This window comes from Oncorhynchus kisutch, linkage group LG8, assembly GCF_002021735.2.
Source record: "Oncorhynchus kisutch isolate 150728-3 linkage group LG8, Okis_V2, whole genome shotgun sequence".
Taxonomy (NCBI): domain Eukaryota; kingdom Metazoa; phylum Chordata; class Actinopteri; order Salmoniformes; family Salmonidae; genus Oncorhynchus; species Oncorhynchus kisutch.
Genome location: NC_034181.2, coordinates 68,470,364 through 68,494,144, shown reverse-complemented (window position 1 = coordinate 68,494,144; position 23,781 = coordinate 68,470,364). Strand labels below are relative to the sequence as shown.

Here is a 23,781-nt window from a genome sequence, read left to right as displayed (position 1 = left end):
GCAGCGATACCTCGCGGGCAGTTTATGTAACAGCAACCATATGACTGGTGTTTTTGCAGGCAGTATTGGTATGCACTTGATGCATGCGTGCATGATACAACATTCATAAATCAACCTGTATAACGTGGCATTTTGTTTCTTGTATCACTAGCTCTGGCTTAACTCCTCAAAAATGAGCTACACAAATCTGAGTAGCATTTGGTGAAGATTGCTTTGGGACATTGCTTTTTCAGTCTTGATCTGCTTGTTTTAAACCAACAGGGGCATCAGCTCATGAATGCCAGTGCAAGAAAGGAAAAGATAAATCTTGTTTTTATGTTGGTGGTCATTATAGAGCCATTTCTCAAGTAGCTCTTCTCATCGCTCCTCTATAATGTGTTAATAGAACTAGATATGTCCTTTACTTTGCTAACAGTGTCAAATACTTTCCCTCTACCATTTATTTTTGTTTATTTATTTCACCTTTATTTAACCAGGTAGGCAAGTTGAGAACAAGTTCTCATTTACAATTGCGACCTGGCCAAGATAAAGCAAAGCAGTTCGACACATACAACAACACAGAGTTACACATGGAGTAAAACAAACATACAGTCAATAATACAGTAGAAAAATAAGTCTATATACAATGTGAGCAAATTAGGTGAGATAAGGGCCATGCCATGGTGGCGAAGTAAATACAATATAGCAAGTAAAACACTGGAATGGTAGATTTGCAGTGGAAGAATGTGCAAGGTAGAGATAGAAATAATGGTGTGCAAAGGAGCAAAATAAATAAATACAGTAGAGGGAGAGGTAGTTGTTTGGGCTAAATAATAGATGGGCTATGTACAGGTGCAGTAATCTGTGAGCTGCTCTGACAGCTGGTGCTTAAAGCTAGTGAGGGAGATAAGTGTTTCCAGTTTCAGAGATTTTTGTAGTTCGTTCCAGTCATTGGCAGCAGAGAACTGGAAGGAGAGGCGACCAAAGGAAGAATTGGTTTTGGGGGTGACCAGAGAGTTATGCCTGCTGGAGCATGTGGTACAGGTGGGTGCTTTTTTCAGTAAGACCGGGTGGAAAAATGGCTACCTCTGTCTTTTGCAAGAGAAATAGACTAAGAGCCGTCAGGTGGACACTGACGCAATGTTGTTGTACACGCTTATTTTTCCAAATCCAAGTCTTGTGATACTAGACACATTAAGGAAGCCATAGAAAAAGGAATCTCGTTTATATCCCATTCACTGCTCTATAAGGAAGCATAGGAAGGGACTCTTATTTAGAAACTACTGCGTTCCTGATTGGATTTTTCTCATTCTTTTGCCTGCTATATCAGTTCTGTTATACTCACAGACAATATCTTCACAGTTTTTGAAACTTTAGAGTGTTTTCTATCCTAAGATGTTAATTATGCACCTGTGGAACGGTCGTTAAAACACTAACAGCTTACAGACGGTAGGCAATTAGGGTCAAAGTTATGAAAACTTAGGACACTAAAGAGGCCTTTCTACTGACTCTGAAAGACACTAAAAGAAAGATGCCCAGCGTCCCTGCGGAAATGTGCCTTAGGCATGCTGCAAGGAGGCATGAGGACTGCAGATGTGGCCAGGGCAGTAAATTGCAATGTCCGTACTGTGAGACGCCTAAGACAGCGCTACAGGGAGACAGGACGGACAGCTGATCATCCTCGCAGTGCAGACCACGTGTAACAACACCTGCAGAGGACATCTGCATCTGAACATCACACCTGCGGGACAGGTACAGGATGGCAACAACAACTGCCCAAGTTACACCAGGAACGCACAATCCCTCCATCAGTGCTCAGACTGTCCGCAATAGGCTGAGAGAGGCTGGACTGAGGGCTTGTAGGCCTGTTGTAAGTCAGGTCCTCACCAGACATCACCTGCAACAACATCGCCTATGGGCACAAACTCACGGTCGCTGGACCAGATAGGACTGGCAAAAAGTGCCCTTCACTGACGAGTCGCGGTTTTATCTCACCAGGGGTGATGGTCGGATTCATCGAAGGAATGAGCGTTACACTGAGGCCTGTACTCTGGAGCGGGATCGATTTGGAGGTGGAGGGTCCGTCATGGTCTGGGGCGGTGTGTCACAGCACCATCGGACTGAGCTTGTTGTCATTGTAGGCAATCTCAACGCTGTGCTTTACAGGGAAGACATCCTCCTCCCTCATGTGGTACCCTTCCTGCAGGCTCATCCTGACATGACCCTCCAGCATGACAATGCCACCAGCCATACTGCTCATTCTGTGTGTGATTTCCTGCAAGACCACAAATGTCAGTGTTCTGCCATGGCCAGCGAAGAGCCTGGATCTCAATCCCATTGAGCACGTTTGAGACCTGTAGGATCGGAGGGTGAGGGCCATTCCACCCAGAAATGTACAGGAACTTGCAGGTGCTTTGGTGGAAGAGTGGGGTAACATCTCACAGCAAGAACGGGCAAATATGGTGCAGTCCATGAGGAGATGCACTGCAGTACTTAATGCAGCTGGTGGCCACACCAGATACTGTTACTTTTGACCCCCCCCCCTTTTGTTCAGGGACACATTGTTCCATTTCTGTTAGTCACATTTCAATTTTTTATTTATTTTACCTTTATTTAACTAGGCAAGTCAGTTAAGAACAAATTCTTATTTTCAATGATGGCCTAGGAACAGTGGGTTAATTGCCTGGTTCAGGGGCAGAACTACACATTTTTACCTTGTCAGCTCAGGGAATTGATCTTGCAATCTTTTGAACACTCTAACCACTAGCCTACCTGCAGCCCCATGTCTGTGGAACTTGTTCAGTTTGTGTCGCAGTTGTTGAATCTGATGTACATACAAATATTTACACATGATAAGTTTTCTGAAAATAAACGCAGTTGACAGTGAGAGGACGTTTCTTTTTTTGCTGAGTTTATTTACTGCATGAGGAAGCTGGAGGTGGCAGGCCTCCTGTGTTATGTGGGGATGCATCTTTGAGATTAGAGAGGCTATGACAGGGTCTGTGTGTTCTGTGATACTGTATAAAGAGCTGCTCTGTCCAGGGCCCCTTGCCACAGGCTCTAAGTGTTGAGGCATCGCCAGCATGTGATCCACCCAGCCGACTGTCCCCATACATTGTAGAAGAGAGAGCACAAACAGCCTCCATCTCTCTCTAACCAGCGAGCTAGTCACTGCTCTTCCTGTTTCTTCAAGAAGTGCAGGTGTTCTCTTGGGATTATTGATTCATTTTTGAATGTGTCAAATTTGCAGCACTCTCCATATTCCACCTGTTCCTCCTTGTCCTGCAAATCAATTGGCTCTAACCGTATGCACTAGTGTCTGCCTCCTTTTAGAACAGGGGTAAGCAACCGGGTTTTGATCCAAAAGGCACCACACCTGACCATCTAAACTAATTGATCAGTTCAGTGATTGCCTAAATTAAACTCACCTGGTCTTCCAGGTCAGTTAAATGCAAAACATGAAGTGCCTGCACACTCCAGGACCGCCTAGCTATTTTAGACCATACAGATAAGTATGCAATTAGCCTGCTGAAGGCCTTCCATCTTGTAGATCAACGGTGTCAAACTCATTCCATTAGGGCATAGCCCTAATGTCTGCTGTTTTTTCCTTTCAATTAAGATCTAGACAACCAGGTGAGGAGAGTTCCTTACTAGTCAGTGACCTTAAGTCCAATGGAGGAGCAAAAAGTCAGACACGCAACCCCTCTGTAGAATCAGTTTGACACATGTTGTAGATCATCCATCTTAGCTCCTCACAGCATGTTCTATCCAGACTCAACCCATGCTGCCCAATGTGTGCCTCAACCTCCAGGGGACTGAGATCCAGTATTTTTATCCAGCATCTAGGTCACCTCCACATGGGACAGTCATGCAGTGGAGTCCAAGTTCAACAAGGCTCTGCTTTATCCTATTTTTCTAGAAGAAAGACCCCTAGTCATTGTACTGTAATACACTGTTCCTGTTTCCACTAAAAACCTCAGAAACACTGAACACAGTGTAGCAAAACAAGATGGTGTATTATATTATTCTTGTTTAATATCTCCAAACAAGTCAGAAAAAGCTCATTACAAAGTAGGCTTGAACATGTTTATTATAAGAAATTAAGGGCTATTCGTCATCAGTTTATGAGACACTTTATTTCACCCATTGGTCTGTCTGGGAGGTTTTTATCAACAGGATAAATCAACAGGAGGCCATGGGTTGGTCAGAGGGCTAAGGGAAGTGGGGCTAACAGTTAGCAAAGACACAGTGAGAGCAGGTGGGGCTATAGGGAGGGAGGGTTATACAGTACAGTGTACATGAGGCAGATAATAACCCTGCTACACATAGACAAAGCTCTGTCAGCTGGGTTTACACAAGCTTGGCTCTTCTTCCAAGGTGTTCACCGGGCCTGGCTCTCTGACTCTTCCTCATCGTCTTCATACATCTCTCCCTCCTCCTCAGTGGTGGCGTCCTGGTACTGCTGGTACTCTGACACCAGGTCGTTCATGTTGCTCTCTGCCTCGGTGAACTCCATCTCGTCCATGCCCTCTCCGGTGTACCAGTGCAGGAACGCCTTGCGGCGAAACATGGCGGTGAACTGCTCGGAGATGCGCTTGAACAGCTCTTGGATGGCCGTGTTGTTCCCGATGAAGGTGGCGGACATCTTGAGACCGCGGGGCGGGATGTTACAGACGGCCACTTTGACGTTGTTGGGGATCCATTCGACGAAGTAGCTGCTGTTCTTACTCTGGATGGCCAACATCTGTTCGTCCACCTCCTTCATGGACATCTGACCTCGGAACACCATGGCCACGGTCAGGTAGCGTCCGTGACGCGGGTCGCAAGCGGCCATCATGTTCTTGGCGTCAAACAACTGCTGGGTGAGCTCGGGCACAGACAGTGCATTGTAGCACGCACTGCCACGCGCCGTGAGGGGGGCGAAGCCAGGCATGAAGAAGTGCAGACGGGGGAAGGGCACCATGTTGACAGCCAGTTTGCGGAGGTCAGCATTGAGCTGGCCGGGGAAGCGGAAGGAGGTAGTAACACCGCTCATGGTGGCCGACACCAGGTGGTTGAGGTCTCCGTAGGTGGGCGTGGGGAGCTTGAGCGTGCGGAAGCAGATGTCGTAAAGCGCCTCATTGTCAATGCAGTAGGTTTCGTCTGTGTTCTCCAGCAGCTGATGGATGGACAGGGTGGCATTGTAGGGCTCCACCACGGTGTCTGATACTTTAGGGGAGGGCACCACGCTGAAGGTGTTCATGATGCGGTCAGGGTACTCTTCCCGGATCTTGCTGATGAGCAGGGTCCCCATGCCAGAGCCTGTGCCCCCTCCCAGGGAGTGGGTGAGCTGGAAGCCCTGGAGACAGTCACAGTTCTCACATTCCTTCCTGACTACGTCCAGTACTGAGTCCACCAGCTCTGCTCCCTCTGTGTAGTGGCCCTTGGCCCAGTTGTTACCAGCTCCACTCTGACCTATAGGGCAACAACACACTTCAAGATAGAGCTTCAGCAGTTATCAACGCTGCATTTGTACAGGGAGCTACACATTTACATTGTTTTAATGACATTTGGGAGCATTTACTGTATGTAAATAAAAGCAAATGTCTTTAAAGGGTAGCCTAGTGGTTAGAGTGTTGGACTAGTAACCGAAAGGTTGCAAGTTCAAATCCCCGAGCTGACAAGGTACAAATCTGTCGTTCTGCCCCGAACAGGCAGTTAACCCACTGTTCCACTGTTCCTAGGCCGTCATTGAAAATATGAATTTGTTCTTAACTGACTTGCCTAGTTAAATAAAAGGTACAAAATTAAAAAAATTAAAAGGAAATATTACAGACTATTTATGTTGTTTATGGCAGAAGAGACTGTAAATGGCAGATTGACTGTTATTGCCAATACACTCTTCTAATGCAATCACTAAGCACTGCAGCCATATTTAACCCACGTTGGACAGATACTGACCGAAAATGAAATTGTCTGGTCTGAAGAGTTGTCCGTAGGTCCCAGAGCGAACACTGTCCATAGTTCCTGGCTCCAGGTCTACTAGGATGGCCCTGGGGACATACTTAGAGGCTGGGGAGAGACAGCAGATGAGGTTACCTGCAACGCCCTAAAAAATACTACTGTATATCACAGTCACGTTCAGTACAATAGGATTAAAGTGGATATTCTTAAGGCTAGATGAACGCTCTCTCACTCTTTGGGGTTTAACTGAAACAGGTCATCACAAATATTTGAGCAACAGGGCTTTTAGTGTTGTGTTGTTTCTGGGCTTGTGTAGATGTGCATTTAGTTCCAGTATCAGACTCACATGAGGCCTCATTGTAGTAGACACTGATCCTCTCCAGCTGCAGTGGGGAGTCGCCCTCATAGTTCCCTGTAGGGCTGATGCCATGTTCATCACTGATCACCTCCCAGAACTGCACAACACAAAGACACAAACATTACCAGTAACACATAGTTCTATACAAGCAAAGTGGATGGAAACTTCTCAACAGATTTATAGTCGGGATCATATTGAACTTGGAGGTGAAATTAGTGAAGAGCTCTAGTAAAAACTGTTTGAGGAGTGGGGGCCAATGTAAGTTGGGATAGTGGGCGTCTAGGCTTTGTCTGTCATCCATCCTGGGTTCTGCTTCATTGATCCATGACCCCATTTAAGCCAACAGTTAGTCCAGCTGTCTCCAACCTCCCCCAGGCCCTTGGGCCGCTAGACTCATACTGAGGTAGAGGCCCTCTCAGAGGGGACAGACTCCATCTGGAGAGGCTCTTTCTGCCTCAACACACACACACACACACACACACACACACACACACACACACACACACACACACACACACAGTGTATTGCTAGGTAAAGAGACAAAAGAGGGCACTGCCTAATGATGTCCCCTTGATCACTTCAAATATGTATACGGTCACTGAGTGTATAGGCCAGTGTGTGTGTGTGTATCAGACAGAGAGAGACAGACAGAGCCCTATGAAAGTCTAAAATAGAACACAGACAAACCACCGCAGGCCCACACAGACAGCAAGGGCAAAGGGCAAACACAGGACACGTAGTTGGAAGGAGGATGCCAAGTGGCCATATCAAGTCACAGATTAGATATTGTCCATTTTACAGTTTCTCATTACTATGCAATAGAAGGTCCTTATGTGCAAAGTGCGGTTCTCCTTTTAATTAGCAAAAAACACCATCTGGGCATTCACTAAAAGCAGACCAAAACAGCAAACAGATACTGTACACAATAACAATGGTCACTCAAAAGCCCCATAGTGATCCCATATTGGTATCAGTGTGTTAATCCCATATTTGTGTCACTCAACAGCCAGACAGATGAAGTGACATTGAAATGTTTTATTTCACCTGTATTTAACCAGGTAGGCCAGTTGAGAACACGTTCTCATTTACAACTGCAACCTGGCCAAGATAAAGCAAAGCAATGAGACAAACAACAACACAGAGCTACACATGTAATAATCAAACGTAGTGTCATTAACACAATAGAAAAGTTTATATACAGTGTGTGCAAATGAGGTAAGATTAGGGAGGTAAGGCAATAAGTAGGCCATAGTGGTGAAGTAATTACAATTTTGAAATTAAACACTGGAGTGAGATGTACAGAAGATGAATGCGCAAGTCGAGATACTGGGGTGCAAAGGAGAAGAAAAAAAATAATACAATATGGGGATCCTGTAGTTGGATGGGCTATTTACAGATAGGCTATGTACAGGTGCAATGATCTGTGAGCTGCTCTGACAGCTGATGTTTAAAGTTAGTGAGGGAGATATGAGTCATCAGCAAGTGATTTTTGCAATTCGTTCCAGTCATTGGCAGCAGAGAACTGGAAGGAAAGGCGGCCAAAGTAGGAATAGACTTTGGGGATGACCAGTGAACTATACCTGCTGGAGCGCGTGCTATGGGTGGGTGCTGCGATGGTGACCAGTGAGCTGAGATAAGGCGGGGCTTTACCTAGCAAAGACTTATAGATGATAAGCAATGATTTATAGATTAATCCCATATGGTGTCAGTGTGTTGACAAAAACAACCTTTATCCCCCTGTCCAGACTGCTGTGACCAAGGGCACCACACCCAGTATGAAGACCATCTTATGTCTGAGCTCTGACAATGGTGTCCCTCTTCCTCTCTCCAAGTGCTGTACTCTCTCCTTTCCCTCCCTCCCTCTCCTCTGCAGAAGATACTCCTTAGTTCTCTAATTATCTATCCTGTCCCAAACAGACATCCCCTGCCATCTAAATCAGTAATTAGGAGTTCCTCTTGTTCCTTAATTATGGCTCTGTAACTCAATCTGGCAATATCTCTTCTAAGGGACAAACAAAGAAACAGAAAATAGATAAGAAATGGAGAGACAGAGATTAAAGGGAAACCGCTAGACAGCGATAGAGAAATACAGAGTTAGATGACTAAAGACTATGTAGGTAATTTCTGCTCTCTCATTCTTAGTTACTAATCGCTACACTGGCAAAAGTGTAGAATTCTTCCATCGTCATCGGACTTCATCCTGTACTGCATTAGCAGATGTGTGGTGCTAGTAGAAAGACTGCCATATCATAGTTGAGCATCAGAATGAGCTCACCATTGCAGTATATCAGACGACAAAAAGTCCCCCCCCCCCCCCCATCTCTCTGGGTCTCTCTTTGTTGGGAGTAACCTGAGCATTATGAACAAGTCATTTTCCCAACAACTGCCCCATTAGAGAAACGGTGGTCAGAATCAGCAAAAGAGCAGAGTCACTAGTGAAATACTCCAGAGGGGAGTGAAGAAAAGTGGACACATGACACGTTCACTTGTTCAGCTGTGGTCAAACAAGTGTGTTTCAGCTGATGCTGTAGTTGTAGATTTGGTTCTGGGTAATGATGATTATGGTGATGCGGCTGATTATGATGATGAGGTTACGTAGCTGTCAGAAATCCCTACAGAGCCTCCTGAGGCTCAGAAAAGGCTGCCTTAAATGTTATGAATAATAAATGTCCCATCAGGCTGAGGAGACAGTATCATTACCCCCCCTATGTCTTTCACTCTGAAATGATTTCCATTTATGATCCACCATGTTGAACAAATCCATGATACATCGTCTCCAGCTCCTGTAGAGACTCACAGATCATAGTGAACTCATGTAGGCTATCCCCAGATGGTCAAAACACAACAAAAGGGGAGAAGACCTGTAGACCGGTTTAGTTTTAGATGGTCACATACAGCCAGCCAATCAGGTAATGTAAGTGCAGGCGAAGCAATCCAAAACAGAGCAGCAACAAAATAAAAAGCTGTCTACTGTTGGCAAAAAAAAAAACAGTCACACACTGTAAAATCTGCATTACAGCTTTAGACAGAAAAGCTTTCAGCATTTAGGCAATATCCTTCCTGAAGACTCACTGTCTAATAAACCATCAAAACGGAGAGCAACCCAAACCACTAGTCATTGCGATTGTAGGCTATTTGCAGTGGTAACTTATGTCCAGGTATCATCATTTGATCCTCCATTAATACAACTTTGATGTACTGATCCAATCAAATAGCCTATATAGATAGACATGTGACCTATCAACTACTACATCTACTGGAAGCTGCTTTGAGAAAGAGAGCTATACTTGTCATTGTGACATTGGTCTGTAAATTGTGTTCGGGCCCTAAGTGGAGTGTTTGCGCAGCTGGACAAGCTCCAACAGTCCGAGCCTTTGTCTGTCTGCCCCCACCCCCCCGCAGTCCACCCGAGGGTGTGGTGGTTTTCAACAGTGTCTCACCACGCCTTTCTGTGCATGATACACTCGCAGTTTACAAAAGATGGTGGATCTCTGTCCGTTAACCATTAAAACAAATGGTCACAGTTCCGGTCTGGTTAAGGTGTGGGCTCTCCGGGTTTACTCTATTGACAGTGTATGAACCAGAAAAAAGGATAGTGTGAAATGCGCCTCTTCCTTTTCCGTCTCAGAGTTTAGTTCCATCTACTCATCTCTTTCGCAATCTGCGACACAGGCGGGGATTCTAAACTATTCAACTAACCTAACGTTACCGAGTAAACCTGCCGCCCCACAACTTCGGGGTAACAAAAAAATATACGTATGCATTACATTAAAAAAGATTACACAACAAGGCTTAAAATGGCACAACAGCACTTGCGTAAAAATATTTAAAATAATCATATTTTGTTTATACCTTGGCTCCGATCTGGTTGCCACACTGGCCGGCTTGAAGGTGAACGATTTCCCTCATCCTGTCCTCTGTGTGTTATGTACGTCTTCTTGCGTATGTGGGAGAGTTGGAGAGGGCGCTGGTCCCAGTCGCACACGGAAGCAAAGGGAGTGTTATGTGCTGAGTGGAGGTTTTATCTTGCGCAGGTCTGCTGTGTGGCGAAACGGGTACTCTGTTCCTTCCACCAATTGCTGACGTAATCTATGTTCTGGAGAGAGACGGTCGCTGACCAATGGCAGACACCTGCGGCAGTGCATCCCAGTGCGAGTCAGGGGAAAACTAACGGGACGTGGCTGACTTGCAGACCGATATTTAATTTTCGAACTGGTTCAAATTTGGTAAAGGTAAAAGCCTCTTAAAGTTGTAAGTAACAAGAACATTTCCCAGGACATATACATATCTACTATTGGCAGAACGCTTAAATTCTTGTTAATCTAACCGCACTGTCCAATTTACAGTAGCTATTACAGTGAAATAATACCATGCTATTGTTTGAGGAGAGTGCACAGTTATGAACTTGAAAAGGTATTAATAAACAAATTAGGCACATTTGAACAGAAATGCAATGGTTCATTGGATCAGTCCAACACTTTGCACATACACTGCTGCCATCTAGTGTCCAATCTAAATTCGCGCCTGGGCTGGAATAAGACATTAAGGCCTTTCACTTGCATTTCAAAGATGGTACCAAAAAAATATGTGTTTTTTTCTTTGTATTATCTTTTACCAGATCTAATGTGTTATATTCTCCTACATTAATTTCACATTTCCACAAACTTCAAAGTGTTAACTTTTCAAATTGTATCAAGAATATGCATATCCTTGCTTCATGTCCTGAGCTACAGGCAGTTAGATTTGGGTATGTAATTTTAGGTGAAAATTGAAAAAAAGGGGTGGATCCTTAAGAGGTGGTAAGGGTCAGTAATAGATTTTGGCTAGTCGTGGCTGTCAAAGGGATGCTGGTCAGAAACACACAGACACACCACACCACCACCAACACTACGACCACAACCACCAACATTTGAAAAATCCCAGAGTCACGTGAAAGCAACAACACAGCTTAGTTAGATGTCAGGGAGATGAGAGAGGAGAGAAAATGATCTTAAACACTGAACAGTGTTACTGATTATTTTTCTGTGTGCACATAGTCTTGTGGCATGGTGCATTTTTTCTATAGACGATGAGATCACTCACACCTACATATTTTAATGACAGAGATGAACAATTTCTGACAGCAAAATATTTTTTTCCCAAGTGAGTCCCATATTTGTAATCTCAGAAACATTATGATTCAGTATCAGCAGATTCAGGGAGGAAGAAGAGTAGAGCACGTTGAACACTGATGACCACAACCTTGCTGTGGCCCTTATTAGCATGAACACTACAATCATTATACAGTGAATAGTCTGGTCCAAGGATGTTTTATCTATGCCTCAACTCTCTGCAGTCTCTGCCCGCTGAGATATGTATTGATTGCTGAGTCAGGTAGCAGTTGTGGTTAAGTGCTCTGAGGAAGACTCCAGTGGCGCTCCTCATGGACAGATGGTCTGCCTATGAAGCAGGTCCTGTTTGTGTACTTGTTTGTGTGTGCACGTGTGTGTATGAGACATCTACAGTACATGCATACAGTACATGTTCCAGTAGCCATGTGTTCTGATTTCCAGAAACACGATTGTGATGGGCCATTAGTCTCTTTGGATGTCTGGGCCTGCTTTGTCTTCACACAGAGCCTGTGGAGAGGATGACAAGCCAACACCCGTGAAACCAACAGCTGAGGAACCTCTGCTCAGAGCACAGAAACCAGTATGAGGCAGCCACCACATCCCCCTCCTCTCGGCCCCCTCAGTGTCTGCCAACCACTGCTGCTTAGCAACTAGATCTACACAATGTGAGCGAGCCTCCATCGCTAATCAGCCACACAGTGTGGGATAGCTGTTGATTTCCTGTTCGTCTGCTAATACAGCTGAGATAACTGTGCTTTAGCAGAGGGGCGTTCACCTGTTAGAACATCAATAAACCATAGTGTCCCTCTAAAGATGACACTAACACCAATGATTACGCTATTGACCACTCTGCCATAGACTTGGGAGTAGAACACTGGCCTATTCACTGCCAATTCTGGGGGTAATGAGAAAAACTGAAGCTAAATGTTTTGCCAGCACTGGTCAAGAGTTGCTTGTCCGCCCTTCCTATGTCTCAAAGCCAATATGGCCATCTAGTGGTCAGAAACTGACAGAGCCTCTCTAACATGTTTGATGTAAAGGGCCCCAATAGTGGCACAGAGTGTGGTGAAGCTGATCAAATTGATGCTACTGTAATATAACCCTCCTTCAAAATGATTAAATCATGCATCTCATAATTTATCTATCCTTCTCTGACTCTGCATTATGCCAGTAAGATTAGAGAGGAGGATTGCCAAGATGAGTCACACGGCACCAGTTGACTTGATGACAGGGTTATCTGGTCAACCATTATAAAATGGCAGTTCACATCATGAAGCACTGTTGACCAGACAGTATCCATATTTGAAAGGCCTTAAGTGAGTTTACGACTTAATTTGTTGGTCGGGACCTCTCTTCTTCTAGACAAAACCACTTCTGAGAAGTATTTTGAATGTCCGGAGGGAAATACATTTTAAACCAATAAGTCTGAAACAACCTCTCATCTCAGAAAGAGACTGAATGTGGAGTTTTTGAAACCCACACAAACACAATTAAACTGGGAACTTGGTATGACCCCATACCTAACGTTTTGTCTTCCTAAGAGTTTCAAACTGCCCTTTATCTAACCTCTCTTTAAAAATGAGCATACCAGCTAATTTCAGCATTTCTCAGTAATGTCTCACTTTAAAATGAACCTATTGCTGAAGAGAATACTGTAGTTAGATTTTCATGGAAGCTTCCATGCACAGAAATACTTGTGCTATTTTTTTGATTGGGGCTGTGTCATACAGTGTACAGTTCATACTTATGTACAGTTTATTGTATAGACCATTGTTGAAAATATAACCTATACAGGGTTAGGCAGAAGGCATCAACAGGCAAGTAAGAATGTTGGTTACCTAATTTGATTCCAGTGTGACTAGGAGACATTGGGCTCAGACCAGACTTTCTTGGGGAAAACACGCACAGTATGGAGCCGTACAATGGAGCCTGTACAATCAGGTCCTTGTCAGGATTTCAAGCTCTCATTTGGATGCCAGCCACTAAGTGATTACTGCACCCATCTCATCCCAACCTCAGTCATCCATCCATAACCCCTACATGCCTAATCGCCTCTATCGATGTTCTCTGATTGGATGTGGTGATCTCAGAGGCAAGGCAGGGGGACTGTGTGCATGCAGAGACACACGTACATAAGGGGTGTGTTCCAGATACACATTTTCTGAGCAGTTTTCTGCAAAGACCCTTATATCATTTGTATGTGGTTCTTGAAATGTTGCACTTCTACTGTCATTGTATTGATAATCTGCACAGACCTGCATAGAACCTGTGTACCTGGAACGCACGCAAGGTCAACAGGGGCATGATTGAGGTTACACTATGTCCACATTGACTTCATCATGTACTACATTGTACTACACCAAAACCAAAACTATTATAAAGCACTATGATGAATTTGAGTTTGTAGAGGAAATAATCTTAATCTATAGGACTCCTTTGTCAAGAAGGGGTTTAAGTTTCCTCCCTTGGGTTGCAACAATGAGGGCAAGCATGTTGGTTCTTCAAACCAAAGCAGTGGAAGATGTGAACAGAGCAGCTTTGTGCAGCAGAGCTAATGGAGAAGACACCAGTTGAGTGTCAGCCCCCTCCACCCTATTGCTTCAGTGAAGTGACAGGAATTCCTATTTGATGCCTAATAAAGGGCCAAAACAAGAAAATGTTTGTTGATATGAAAGCCCTCTGTTATTACAGTGCATTCCAGGCGCTCAGTCCTCCAAAAATAAACAGCCTACCCCAGGGCCCACAACGACCGGCTACCACGTGGTGGACGGGGGGGAGGGCAGGCTGAAGTCCGTGGCCCTCTGGCTCTGTCTCCTACTTCTAATGAGGATGTTAGGATACTATGTCCATCCAAACAAACAAATCCACAAAGTTCCAAAGGTTACAGTATCATCAGCGCACTCTCAATCTCAGAAGCTGCTCATTCACTTTTCTGTTTATTTGATAGAAAGCTCCTGTCACATTTTTGCATACAGCATATGGCTTTGGTTGACTTTGGTTGCCAATTGAAGTCATTCAACAAACAATAGTGCAAAGGAAATCTAGAAAGCTCACTAGGTGATTTGTGAAGGTTATGGTTCAAAGGCTTTGATTTTAATACGGGGATCAGAAAATTATCCAACTTACTTAAGATGCCCATAAACAGCTTTTAATTTCCCCCATCAGTTTAAAAATGTCTCCTCCCATTAAAAAAGCACTCCGGGGTCAGCTAGTTGAATGGACCTTGTGTCTCAGTGGGCAGCTTAACTAAAAATAAATGCATTTTGCATACATATCTCTCCATATTTAAAATCTCTTGAAAACATGATTTGTCAGTCCCATGATAGCAAGTATACAGCTGTATAGCCTGGCTCAAAAAAAATTGTCCTCCTCTCTTCCTGGTCTTGTATCAGCCAAGCTAATACAGCTGTATATACAATGGTGCAAAAAAGTATTTAGTCAGCCACCAATTGTGCAAGTTCTCCCACTTAAAAAGATGAGAGAGGCCTGTAATTTTCATCAAAGGTACACTTCAACTATGACAGACAAAATGAGAAAAAAAATTGTAGGATTGTAGGGTTTATAATGAATTTATTTGCAAATTATGGTGGAATATAGGTATTTGGTCACCTACAAACAAGCAAGATTTCAGGCTCTCACAGACCTGTAACTTCTTCTTTAAGAGGCTCCTCTGTCCTCCACTCATTATCTGTATTAATGGCACCTGTTTGAACTTGTTATCAGTATAAAAGACACCTGTCCACAACCTCAAACAGTCACACTCCAAACTCCACTATGGCCAAGCCCAAAGAGCTGTCAAAGGACACCAGAAACAAAATTGTAGACCTGCACCAGGCTGGGAAGACTGAATCTGCAATAGGTAAGCAGCTTGGTTTGAAGAAATCAACTGTGGGAGCAATTATTAGGAAATGGAAGATATACAAGACCACTGATAATCGCCCTCGATCTGGGGCTCCACGCAAGATCTCACCCCGTGGGGTCAAAATGATCACAAGAGTTCTGGGACCAAAGTAACAAAGCCTACCATCAGTAACACATTACGCCGCCAGGAACTCAAATCCTGCAGTGCCAGACGTGTCCCCCTGCTTAAGCCAGTACATGTCCAGGCCCATCTGAAGTTTGCTAGAGAGCATTTGGATGATCCAAAAGAAGATTGGGAGAATGTCATATGGTCAGATGATACCAAAATATAACTTTTTGGTAAAAACTCAACTCGTCGTGTTTGGAGGACAAAGAATGCTGAGTTGCATCCAAAGAACACCATACCTACTGTGAAGCATGAAGGTGGAAATATCATGCTTTGGGGCTGTATTTCTGCAAAGGGACCAGGACGACTGAACTGTGTAAAGGAAAGAATGAATGGGGCCATGTATCGTGAGATTTTGAGTGAAAACCTCCTTCCATCAGCAAGTGCATTGAAGATGAAACATGGCTGGGTCTTTCAGCATGACAATGATCCCAAACACACCGCCCGGGCAACGAAGGAGTGGCTTCGTAAGAAGCATTTCAAGGTCCTGGAGTGGCCTAGCCAGTCTCCAGATCTCAACCCCATAGAAAATCTTTGGAGGGAGTTGAAAGTCCGTGTTGCCCAGCAACAGCCCCAAAACATCACTGCTCTAGAGGAGATCTGCATGGAGGAATGGGCCAAAATACCAGCAACAGTGTGTGAAAACCTTGTGAAGACTTACAGAAAACGTTTGACCTCTGTCATTGCCAACAAAGGGTATATAACAAAGTATTGAGATAAACTTTTGTTATTGACCAAATACTTATTTTCCACCATAATTTGCAAATACATTTATTAAAAATCCTACAATGTGATTTTCTGGATTTAAACAAAATAATTTTGTCTGTCATAGTTGAAGTGTACCTATGATGAAAATTACAGGCCTCTCATCTTTTTAAGTGGGAGAACTTGCACAATTGGTGGCTGTCTAAATACTTTTTTGGCCCACTGTAATTGTATTCTATTCAAAATAGTGTCTTCAAATATATTGATACCTGAAATAGAAAAAGGAAGTAATTATTATCTTTCAAAATGATTTAATAATATATTAAAAGTGATTGAAACTTTATTTGGAGGACTTAGAAGAGCAGTGGACTGTAGGCCTCGATAGAGACCTCTCCTCTTGTCTGAGAGAAGAGGCAGTTAGACAGATGGTCAGCCCAGGTTACACTGAGGACAGAGAGCTTGTGGGCCTTTATATGGACAAGAGAGACACATACAGTATTTAAGAGGGGACTAAATTAATTCTCACATAACATCACTTGTGGCATGAGAAAGGTTGAAATTACACTTCTGGACCAAAATAGTTTTTTATGAAAAACATTTTTATCCACAGGATCACATAATGACTAAAAGAAATGAGGATTGACATCAACAAACATTACATGATTAAGAAATGTATGACATGCAATATGTACACTGTACATAAAATAACAAGAACAATAAATATTTTAGGATTAATTATGTTATTATTAGTATTGCAATAATAATAGTAATTATTAATTATCAATATTACAACAATATTATAGCAACAAATGATATCATAACAACAATAGTGTTATAATTATATTGTTATCATGCGTACTATCACTGTCCTCATTACTGATGCTGTTATTAAATAATACACCATCATGTGCTGAAATAACAAGTCCCAGAAATGTTCTATACGCACAAAAAGCTTATTTCTCTCAAATGTTGTGCACAAATTTGTTTACATCCCTGTACGTGAGCATTTCTCCTTGGCCAATATATTCCATCCACCTGACAGGTGTGGCATATCAAGAAGCTGATTAAACAGCGTGATCATTACACAGGTGCACCTTGTGCTGGGGACAATAAAAGGCCACTTTAAAATGTGCAGTTTTGTCACACAACACAATGCCACAGATGTCTCAAGTTTTGAGGGCGCCTGCAATTGGCATGCTGACTACAGGAATGTCCACCAGAGCTGTTGCCAGATAATTTAATGTCAATGTCTCTACCATAAACTGCCGCTAACGTTGTTTTAGAGAATTTTTCAGTTTGTCCAACCGGCCTCACAACCGCAGACCACGTGTAACCACACCAACCCCTCCACATCCGGCCTGGGTGGTGGTTGGGCCTGGCTGGCAAATGGTTGGTCCTATGCTCTCTAAGGCCCACCTATGGCTTCACCCCTGATTGGCTGGGCCTGGCTCCTCAGTGGGTGGGCCTGGATGACAAGTGGGTGGGCTGCACCCCTGCCAAGTCATGTGAAATCCATAGATTAGGGCCTAATGAATTTATTTCAACTGACTGATTTCCTTACATGAACTGTAACTCAGTAAAATCTTTGAAATTGTTGCATATTGCGTTTATATTTTTGTTCAGTATATATATTAGTACAATTTGACCATAGCAATATGTTGAAATACAGTAAAAAGTAATCAAATGTACACATTTACAATGAGATAAGTTTGAGCCTTGGTTCTGACACACAGCCATAAAATAGCATGGATTGTTTAAAGGGATGAATATTGATACCCTCTTGAGGCTTTTGAAAATGTTATAAATTACAAATTACAAATTATTCAGTACATACATAACACAATTAAAAAACATGGCTAGTCTACATTACATGGGCTACTTGTAAAATAAACATTGAAATAAACATTTTGTTTCTGTCTATGCATACATTATTATTTGCATTAAAATGGTGAGGATAATCTTAAAATGTCTGATCTGTTTCAAGATTGGATTTCATGTAAATAGTTGTATTCCAAAAGTTTTATTTCAATTTATAGGTCGTTTTTGTCAAAGGCCTAAGTGGGTTAAGTTAGGCCTGTGAAACATCTTTGGAAGTTGGATGTAAACAAATAATGAGTGAATAAATAAAAATGCAACTCTCTATATAGACCAATTAGGCTATTATTGGACTTCACAATGCACTCATTTTATTTAATCAAAACGTGACAGAATTGTTTTCTTGTACAAAACACAACTTAATGACTCTCATATTTGTGCATCTTTCTTTGACTCCATACAAAGCATTAGGGCTAGTGTATATCAGTATGCCCATTGATTTTTTTCTTCAACAATAGCCTCTTTCAAACAACATCCTCTTCCCAACAACATTCTGGGAAATTCACTCCTATTTTAGACAGAACACTTGCTATATCTTATTTAAAGTCTATTTCCAGTGTCGGCTATACAATTAAAGCACAAATTACTATTTGTCCTACATAGTACACTGTAAAATAATCATGTTTTTATGCTAATTTACTGGCAGCCATTTACCTGTAAATTACTGTAGAAAAATGTTCAGTATGTTACCGTAAATTCCAAAGCAACTTTGGTTTAACAGTACATTACTGTAGTACATTACTGTAAAGTTTACAGTAATGTACTGTTAAACCAAAGTTTCTTGGTGCCTGAGAAAACTGGACCCGCAGCCTTTACACACATTGGCATCTTTGAGAAAGTTATGTCAGTTGCTGATATATGGAGATGATAACTAAATAGCAAATTTGAGGGTGTTAAAATCACGGTGTTGAGGTAAAAAGTGTTGTGAGTGTTATATCTGAGTGTTGATTCTGGTGGGATCAAATCAAATATTCACTTAGTCACTCACTTGGTGAAGGCTAGATGACAGAAAGCCATCGAATGCAACAATCATGTCTCTGTCACTAACAAACATACAGCAAAAAAGTAGCCCTGGGAAATAAATTAGCAGTAGTTACACCCGAAAATGTTAAAACAACACTCCAAATGAGTTACTGTAACACCACGTGTTAATTAGCCAACACTGAGAAAGTGTAAGAGTATCAGCTCTTATAAGGTGTTCATTTAAGTCGGAATTTGAAACACCCATTGTGCTAGGGACCAATCACTTTTGGGGTGTTGGTTTATCAACACTTTTAAAGGTGTTAGTTTAACACTAGGCCATTTAACACTGTGGGAGTTACAATTCTGATCACACATTTGCTGTGTATAATTAGATATAGATGCTTTAGATTGTGGTTCAAGCATTTGTTCAACACGCAAGTATGGCATATATGTATGGCTTGGCCTGCAACATGGAAGAGGCCAGGGGTTGGTAAAATGTCCCACACGTGGCACTGTGCCGTTTTGCGCAATCCAACCTGAGGTCTCATAGTTTATTAACTATGTATTTCAGTTAATTCAACAGCAATGGCAGGCATTCGCCTAATAGTGCCGCAAATATCAAATAATCTGTTATTCCTGAACAAATCCCGCAGTCACGTGAACTTCCATGGAAATATACACTCAAGTATGGATTCGCATCGAAAGGTGACGCAGGAGCAGAAGAGCAGCTCCTTGAGTGTCTTGCGCAGCTCCTGGCTCCTATAGGCGTAGATGAGCGGGTCGATGAGCGAGTTACAGATGATGAGGATGAGGAAGAGGTTGAAGTAGCTGAAGAAGCAGGTGCAGAAGGGGGTCGTGGGGCAGGTAAGGATGAGAATAAGGTGGAGGAAGAAGGGTCCCCAGCAGAGGATGAAGACCCCTAGCAGGATAGTGAGCGTGATGGCGCCCTTCATGCTCGTGCCCTGGCGGCGAGACTTGTAGATGGCCATGATGCGCCGCGAGTGCACGTGCGCCAGGATGAACATGTGCATGTAGAGCACAGCGGTGAAGACAAGAGTGATGCAGAAGAAGGTGACGAGGCATACAATGACGGCGGTGTGCGAGTGGTAAACGATGAAAAGTATGCTGGCGGTGATGCTGGTCAGCCACACCATCGCGATGATGGTCACGGCGCGCTGCGTGGTCATGATGCTGTGGTAACGCAGCGCGTAAAAGATGGTGATGTATCGATCCGCGGCGATGGTGCACAGGAAGGACAGTGATGACACCACCGAGCTGCAGTTCATGATGTCGATGACGTTGTCCAGGTGCCGCAGCATTTCAGGTGTGACCACTAGCAGCCCGTGTTCGGTGAGCAACATGACTATGGTCTCCACTACGTTGGCGACGCTGACCAGCATGTCGGAGACGGCCAGGCAGCATATGAAGTAGTACATGGGCGAGTGCAGATTGCGGTTCTTGATGATGGCCAGCACCACTAAAATGTTCTCCACCAGACTAATGAGGCCCAGCGTCAGGAACAGCTCCTGTGGAATGCGGAGCGAACACGTCGTAGAGTTCTGCTCCCTGGCGCCGGTGTTGTTGGTGCTGTTCTCACTGTACATGGTGAGGGTGCTCAGCTCCATGTGGTGGTGCATGATGAAGTTGTGTTGAGACGTGTTGTCCATCATGTCTGCTGCTCTCTGCTGTTGTAGGCTATTGGATGAGGTGGAAAGAAAAAGCCTTAAAATATTGTCTTTGTGGTCTCTATAGTGTAACAGAATTAACTAGTTATTCTATAGACATCCTATCCTTTTCAACTGGACTGTGACCGCAGGAAAAAAAGAGCACAGAATGTGTGAGGTGAAGGTAGTTTAGCTCACGTTTATGTCGCAACCCTGAAATTGGAGTGATGTTTTCCCACAAACGGAGGTCTCCAGAACGAACTTTAACACAGAGTGAAGAGCCCAGATGCTCACAGTGGAGAATCATCCATGTGAAATTGTCTCTTTCCCAAGTAACTGTTTAGAGTCAAAGGTTTATCCAACTGTATTTTGCACATAGTCCATATATGGTACTTCCAAGTGATGAGAATCCTAGTCTGAGTCTGAAAACAGCTCATTGGTGCTGGATCGCATGAGAGAAAATCCTCTACCATTTGGACGTCCAAGTAGGCTCCAAGCAATCATAATGCGTGAACTGAAGCCTATCCAACTGAGCTCTCAGGCGCATAAAGTGACAGTGGGTTCTTAAAAGGGTCCACCGCCTTTCTAACTCCTCCTTTCCCATAGCGAAAGCCAACCGCATGATTCTCAGACTGACACAAACTCTAATGAACGCGTGATCCCGCATGGAAGTATTTAACAAGATTAGGGAGTAAAATGGATGGAGAGAGTGTAGTATAGATATACTTACTTACTATTCGCCTGAGCAGAGCATAATAATAATTCATTAAGTAATTCAAATACATGTTCCCCAGCACTAAAATGGAATTTACCGCGCACTGTGCACAACTGATGTGACCAATTGATTTAGACAATGCATACTTCATGTGCCTCAAATACACGAGTGTACAAAACATTAGGAACACCCATGGGACACTCCAGACACTATGGAAGGGCTATTATTACACATGCATCTGCCTCAGCCGTGTATCTTATCTAGTATGTGGTGGTCATGGTCTACACTGAGTGTCCAAAACATTAGGAACACCTGCTCTTTCCATGAGACAGACTGACCAGGTGAATCTAGGTGAAAGCTTTGACCCCTTATTGATGCCACCTGTTAAATCCTCTTCAATCAGTGGAGATGGAGGGGAGGAGACAGGTTAAAGAAGGATTTTTAAGCCTTGAGAGACAATTGAGACATGGCTTGTGTGTGTGTGTGCCATTCAGAGGGTGAATGGGCAAGACAAAATATTTAAGTGCCTTTGAGCGGGTATGGTGGTTGGTGCCAGGCGCACCGTGTTGAGTGTGTCTAGAACTGCAACCCTGCTGGGTTTTTCACGCTCAACAGTTTCCCGTGTGTATCAAGAATGGTCCACCACCCAAAGGACATCCAGCCAACGTGACAACTGTGGGAAGCGTTGGAGTCAACATCCCTGTGGAACGCTTTTGACACCTTGTAAAGTCTATGTCCCTAAGAATTGAGGCTGTTTTGATGGCAAAAAGAGGTGCAACTCAATATTAGGAAAGGGATTCTTAATAGCAACCGACAACAATGATCAGTTAATTTAAAAAATGACACGCTGCGCTCATGTATCTGTATTTGGACGGGAACTTTACGCACAGTGCACAATTGTAAATTAATTCATGATTATGGCTCAAACTGTTGCAGTATTTTTCTTATTTGATATAATTGCGAAATACATTTGTAATTACAATAAAGATTGTAAAGGCTCGCAAACATGATGTTTGTTGTCTGCCAAAACAGCGGTAACGCGAGCTATTACCCAAAACAAATGGGAGGGGATTTGGATAGACAAACCCGATTGAATGGGTTGGTCCATTACGCATGAGGGTTTTTGTAGTGACCTAGTTGCAGCAGAGCCACTTGGCATTTTGACAGGTTTTGTGTGTGTATGTGTGTGGGGGGGACTACCTGTCCTGCGTCCCGAGACGATTATAACAGAAGGACGGGCTCTTTTCTCCGCTGCATTGAATCGGATGTTTTTTTCTTCTTCATTACAATCTCTATTTGATAAAATGTTTTTATACCGTGTAGTTGAGCAATCAAGAAAGCGTTTTTTTCCAACTTCAGAAACCCTACGCAACACTACAAGCGGAGCCTCAAGTTAATGATGACGCAAGAAGCTGCCCACGCAGGCTACAGTAGCCTGCCTACACATGGACAAATTGAGTTTGAGTGTTGAACCTCATCCCAGCCACCCAATAACAATACTCAGTGATCCATTCAGGACAGACTTGACTCATGAAGCAACATCACTTTAAACCAAACCAAACCTAAACCATAACAAAATTAAATATATAATTTAGTTGACAATGTTCATAAAATATGTCCAAAACAAGATATATTTGTTAAAACTTGTGACAGCTGAGAAGTGAATACTCACTGCTGGAGGAAACCACATAAAGAGTTCTGAACAAAGTGCCAAGTGTTATGGCTCCAGCCTTTGAAACAATCCTTCTCAGTGCTTGCATACCCAGCCTCTTCCTCTAGCGATTACATGGGAGATATAACACACACAAACTGCAGTTTGCGCAAAAGGCAGCATTCTCTCACCTGTGGAGAGCAGCAGTGTCAACTGTAAGCAGCCAGACTGTCCATAGTTCGAGTGTGATAGTGGGAGAATCCTCCATTCACTCAGGGCCAGACACATCTGTATCAGCCTCTAGCTGAGGAGCACCACTCCTACCTGGGACTACAACTTCAGACCTGACCAGACCGACTCAACATCTGGGCCTATCACACACAGTCTGCAAAAGGGGCATCCAACTACCATGTGTGTCTGGACTGTCACTCTGTCTGTCAAAGAGAGACACAAGAGGGGTTGGATGGGGTAGGGGGGACCCAATAGGACAGATGATAAGTGATGTGGCCAGTGGCGACCTGTCATTTAGGGCAGGTGGAGCAGAGCCCCGCCTGTTTTGAATGTTATATTGGCATTAATACGATGTAAAAATGTAAACAATGTAAAAAAAAAAAAAGAAAGAAAAAAGAATACTTCAGTTAATAAAGCCGCATTCAAACATGGTCTCTTTTTTGCTTTCTTGAGGAAGGCAGCTGCAAAATGCCTAGCTCAATGCTTTCTGTGGTGGTGGGGCAGCCAGCGGAAAATATGGAGCTTAGGGGTTGGTAATGTTCTCTAATTGAGCCGTGAT

The 23,781-nt window shown here is 43.4% G+C and overlaps 2 protein-coding genes across 2 annotated transcripts; both read right to left on the bottom strand.

Annotated features, from left to right (window-relative positions):
* Nucleotides 1–4,051: 4,051 nt before the first annotated feature.
* On the bottom strand, nucleotides 4,052–10,366 carry LOC109895365 (tubulin beta-3 chain). Its single transcript, XM_020489005.2, has 4 exons — nucleotides 10,133–10,366; nucleotides 6,269–6,377; nucleotides 5,920–6,030; nucleotides 4,052–5,433 (listed from the first exon to the last, which is right to left on the bottom strand). The coding sequence occupies exons 1-4, from the start codon at nucleotides 10,187–10,189 to the stop codon at nucleotides 4,361–4,363; spliced, it is 1,350 nt and encodes a 449-aa protein (XP_020344594.1). The 5' UTR covers nucleotides 10,190–10,366; the 3' UTR covers nucleotides 4,052–4,360.
* A 7,027-nt stretch (nucleotides 10,367–17,393) lies between these two features.
* LOC109895366 (melanocyte-stimulating hormone receptor) lies at nucleotides 17,394–23,637 on the bottom strand. The gene has a single exon (XM_031831025.1). It carries the CDS (start codon nucleotides 20,629–20,631, stop codon nucleotides 19,615–19,617), a length of 1,017 nt encoding a protein of 338 aa, XP_031686885.1. The 5' UTR covers nucleotides 20,632–23,637; the 3' UTR covers nucleotides 17,394–19,614.
* Between the last annotated feature and the right edge of the window lie 144 nt (nucleotides 23,638–23,781).

Coding starts and splice junctions, on each gene's coding strand:
- LOC109895366 (XM_031831025.1), bottom strand. CDS start 20,631: ATGATGGACAACACGTCTCAACACAACTTCATCATGCACCACCACATG.
- LOC109895365 (XM_020489005.2), bottom strand. CDS start 10,189: ATGAGGGAAATCGTTCACCTTCAAGCCGGCCAGTGTGGCAACCAGATC. Junction 6,378..10,132: donor GCAACCAGATCGGAGCCAAG/GTATAAACAAAA, acceptor TGTGTTGTGCAG/TTCTGGGAGGTGATCAGTGA. Junction 5,434..5,919: donor ACCAGACAATTTCATTTTCG/GTCAGTATCTGT, acceptor GTTGCCCTATAG/GTCAGAGTGGAGCTGGTAAC.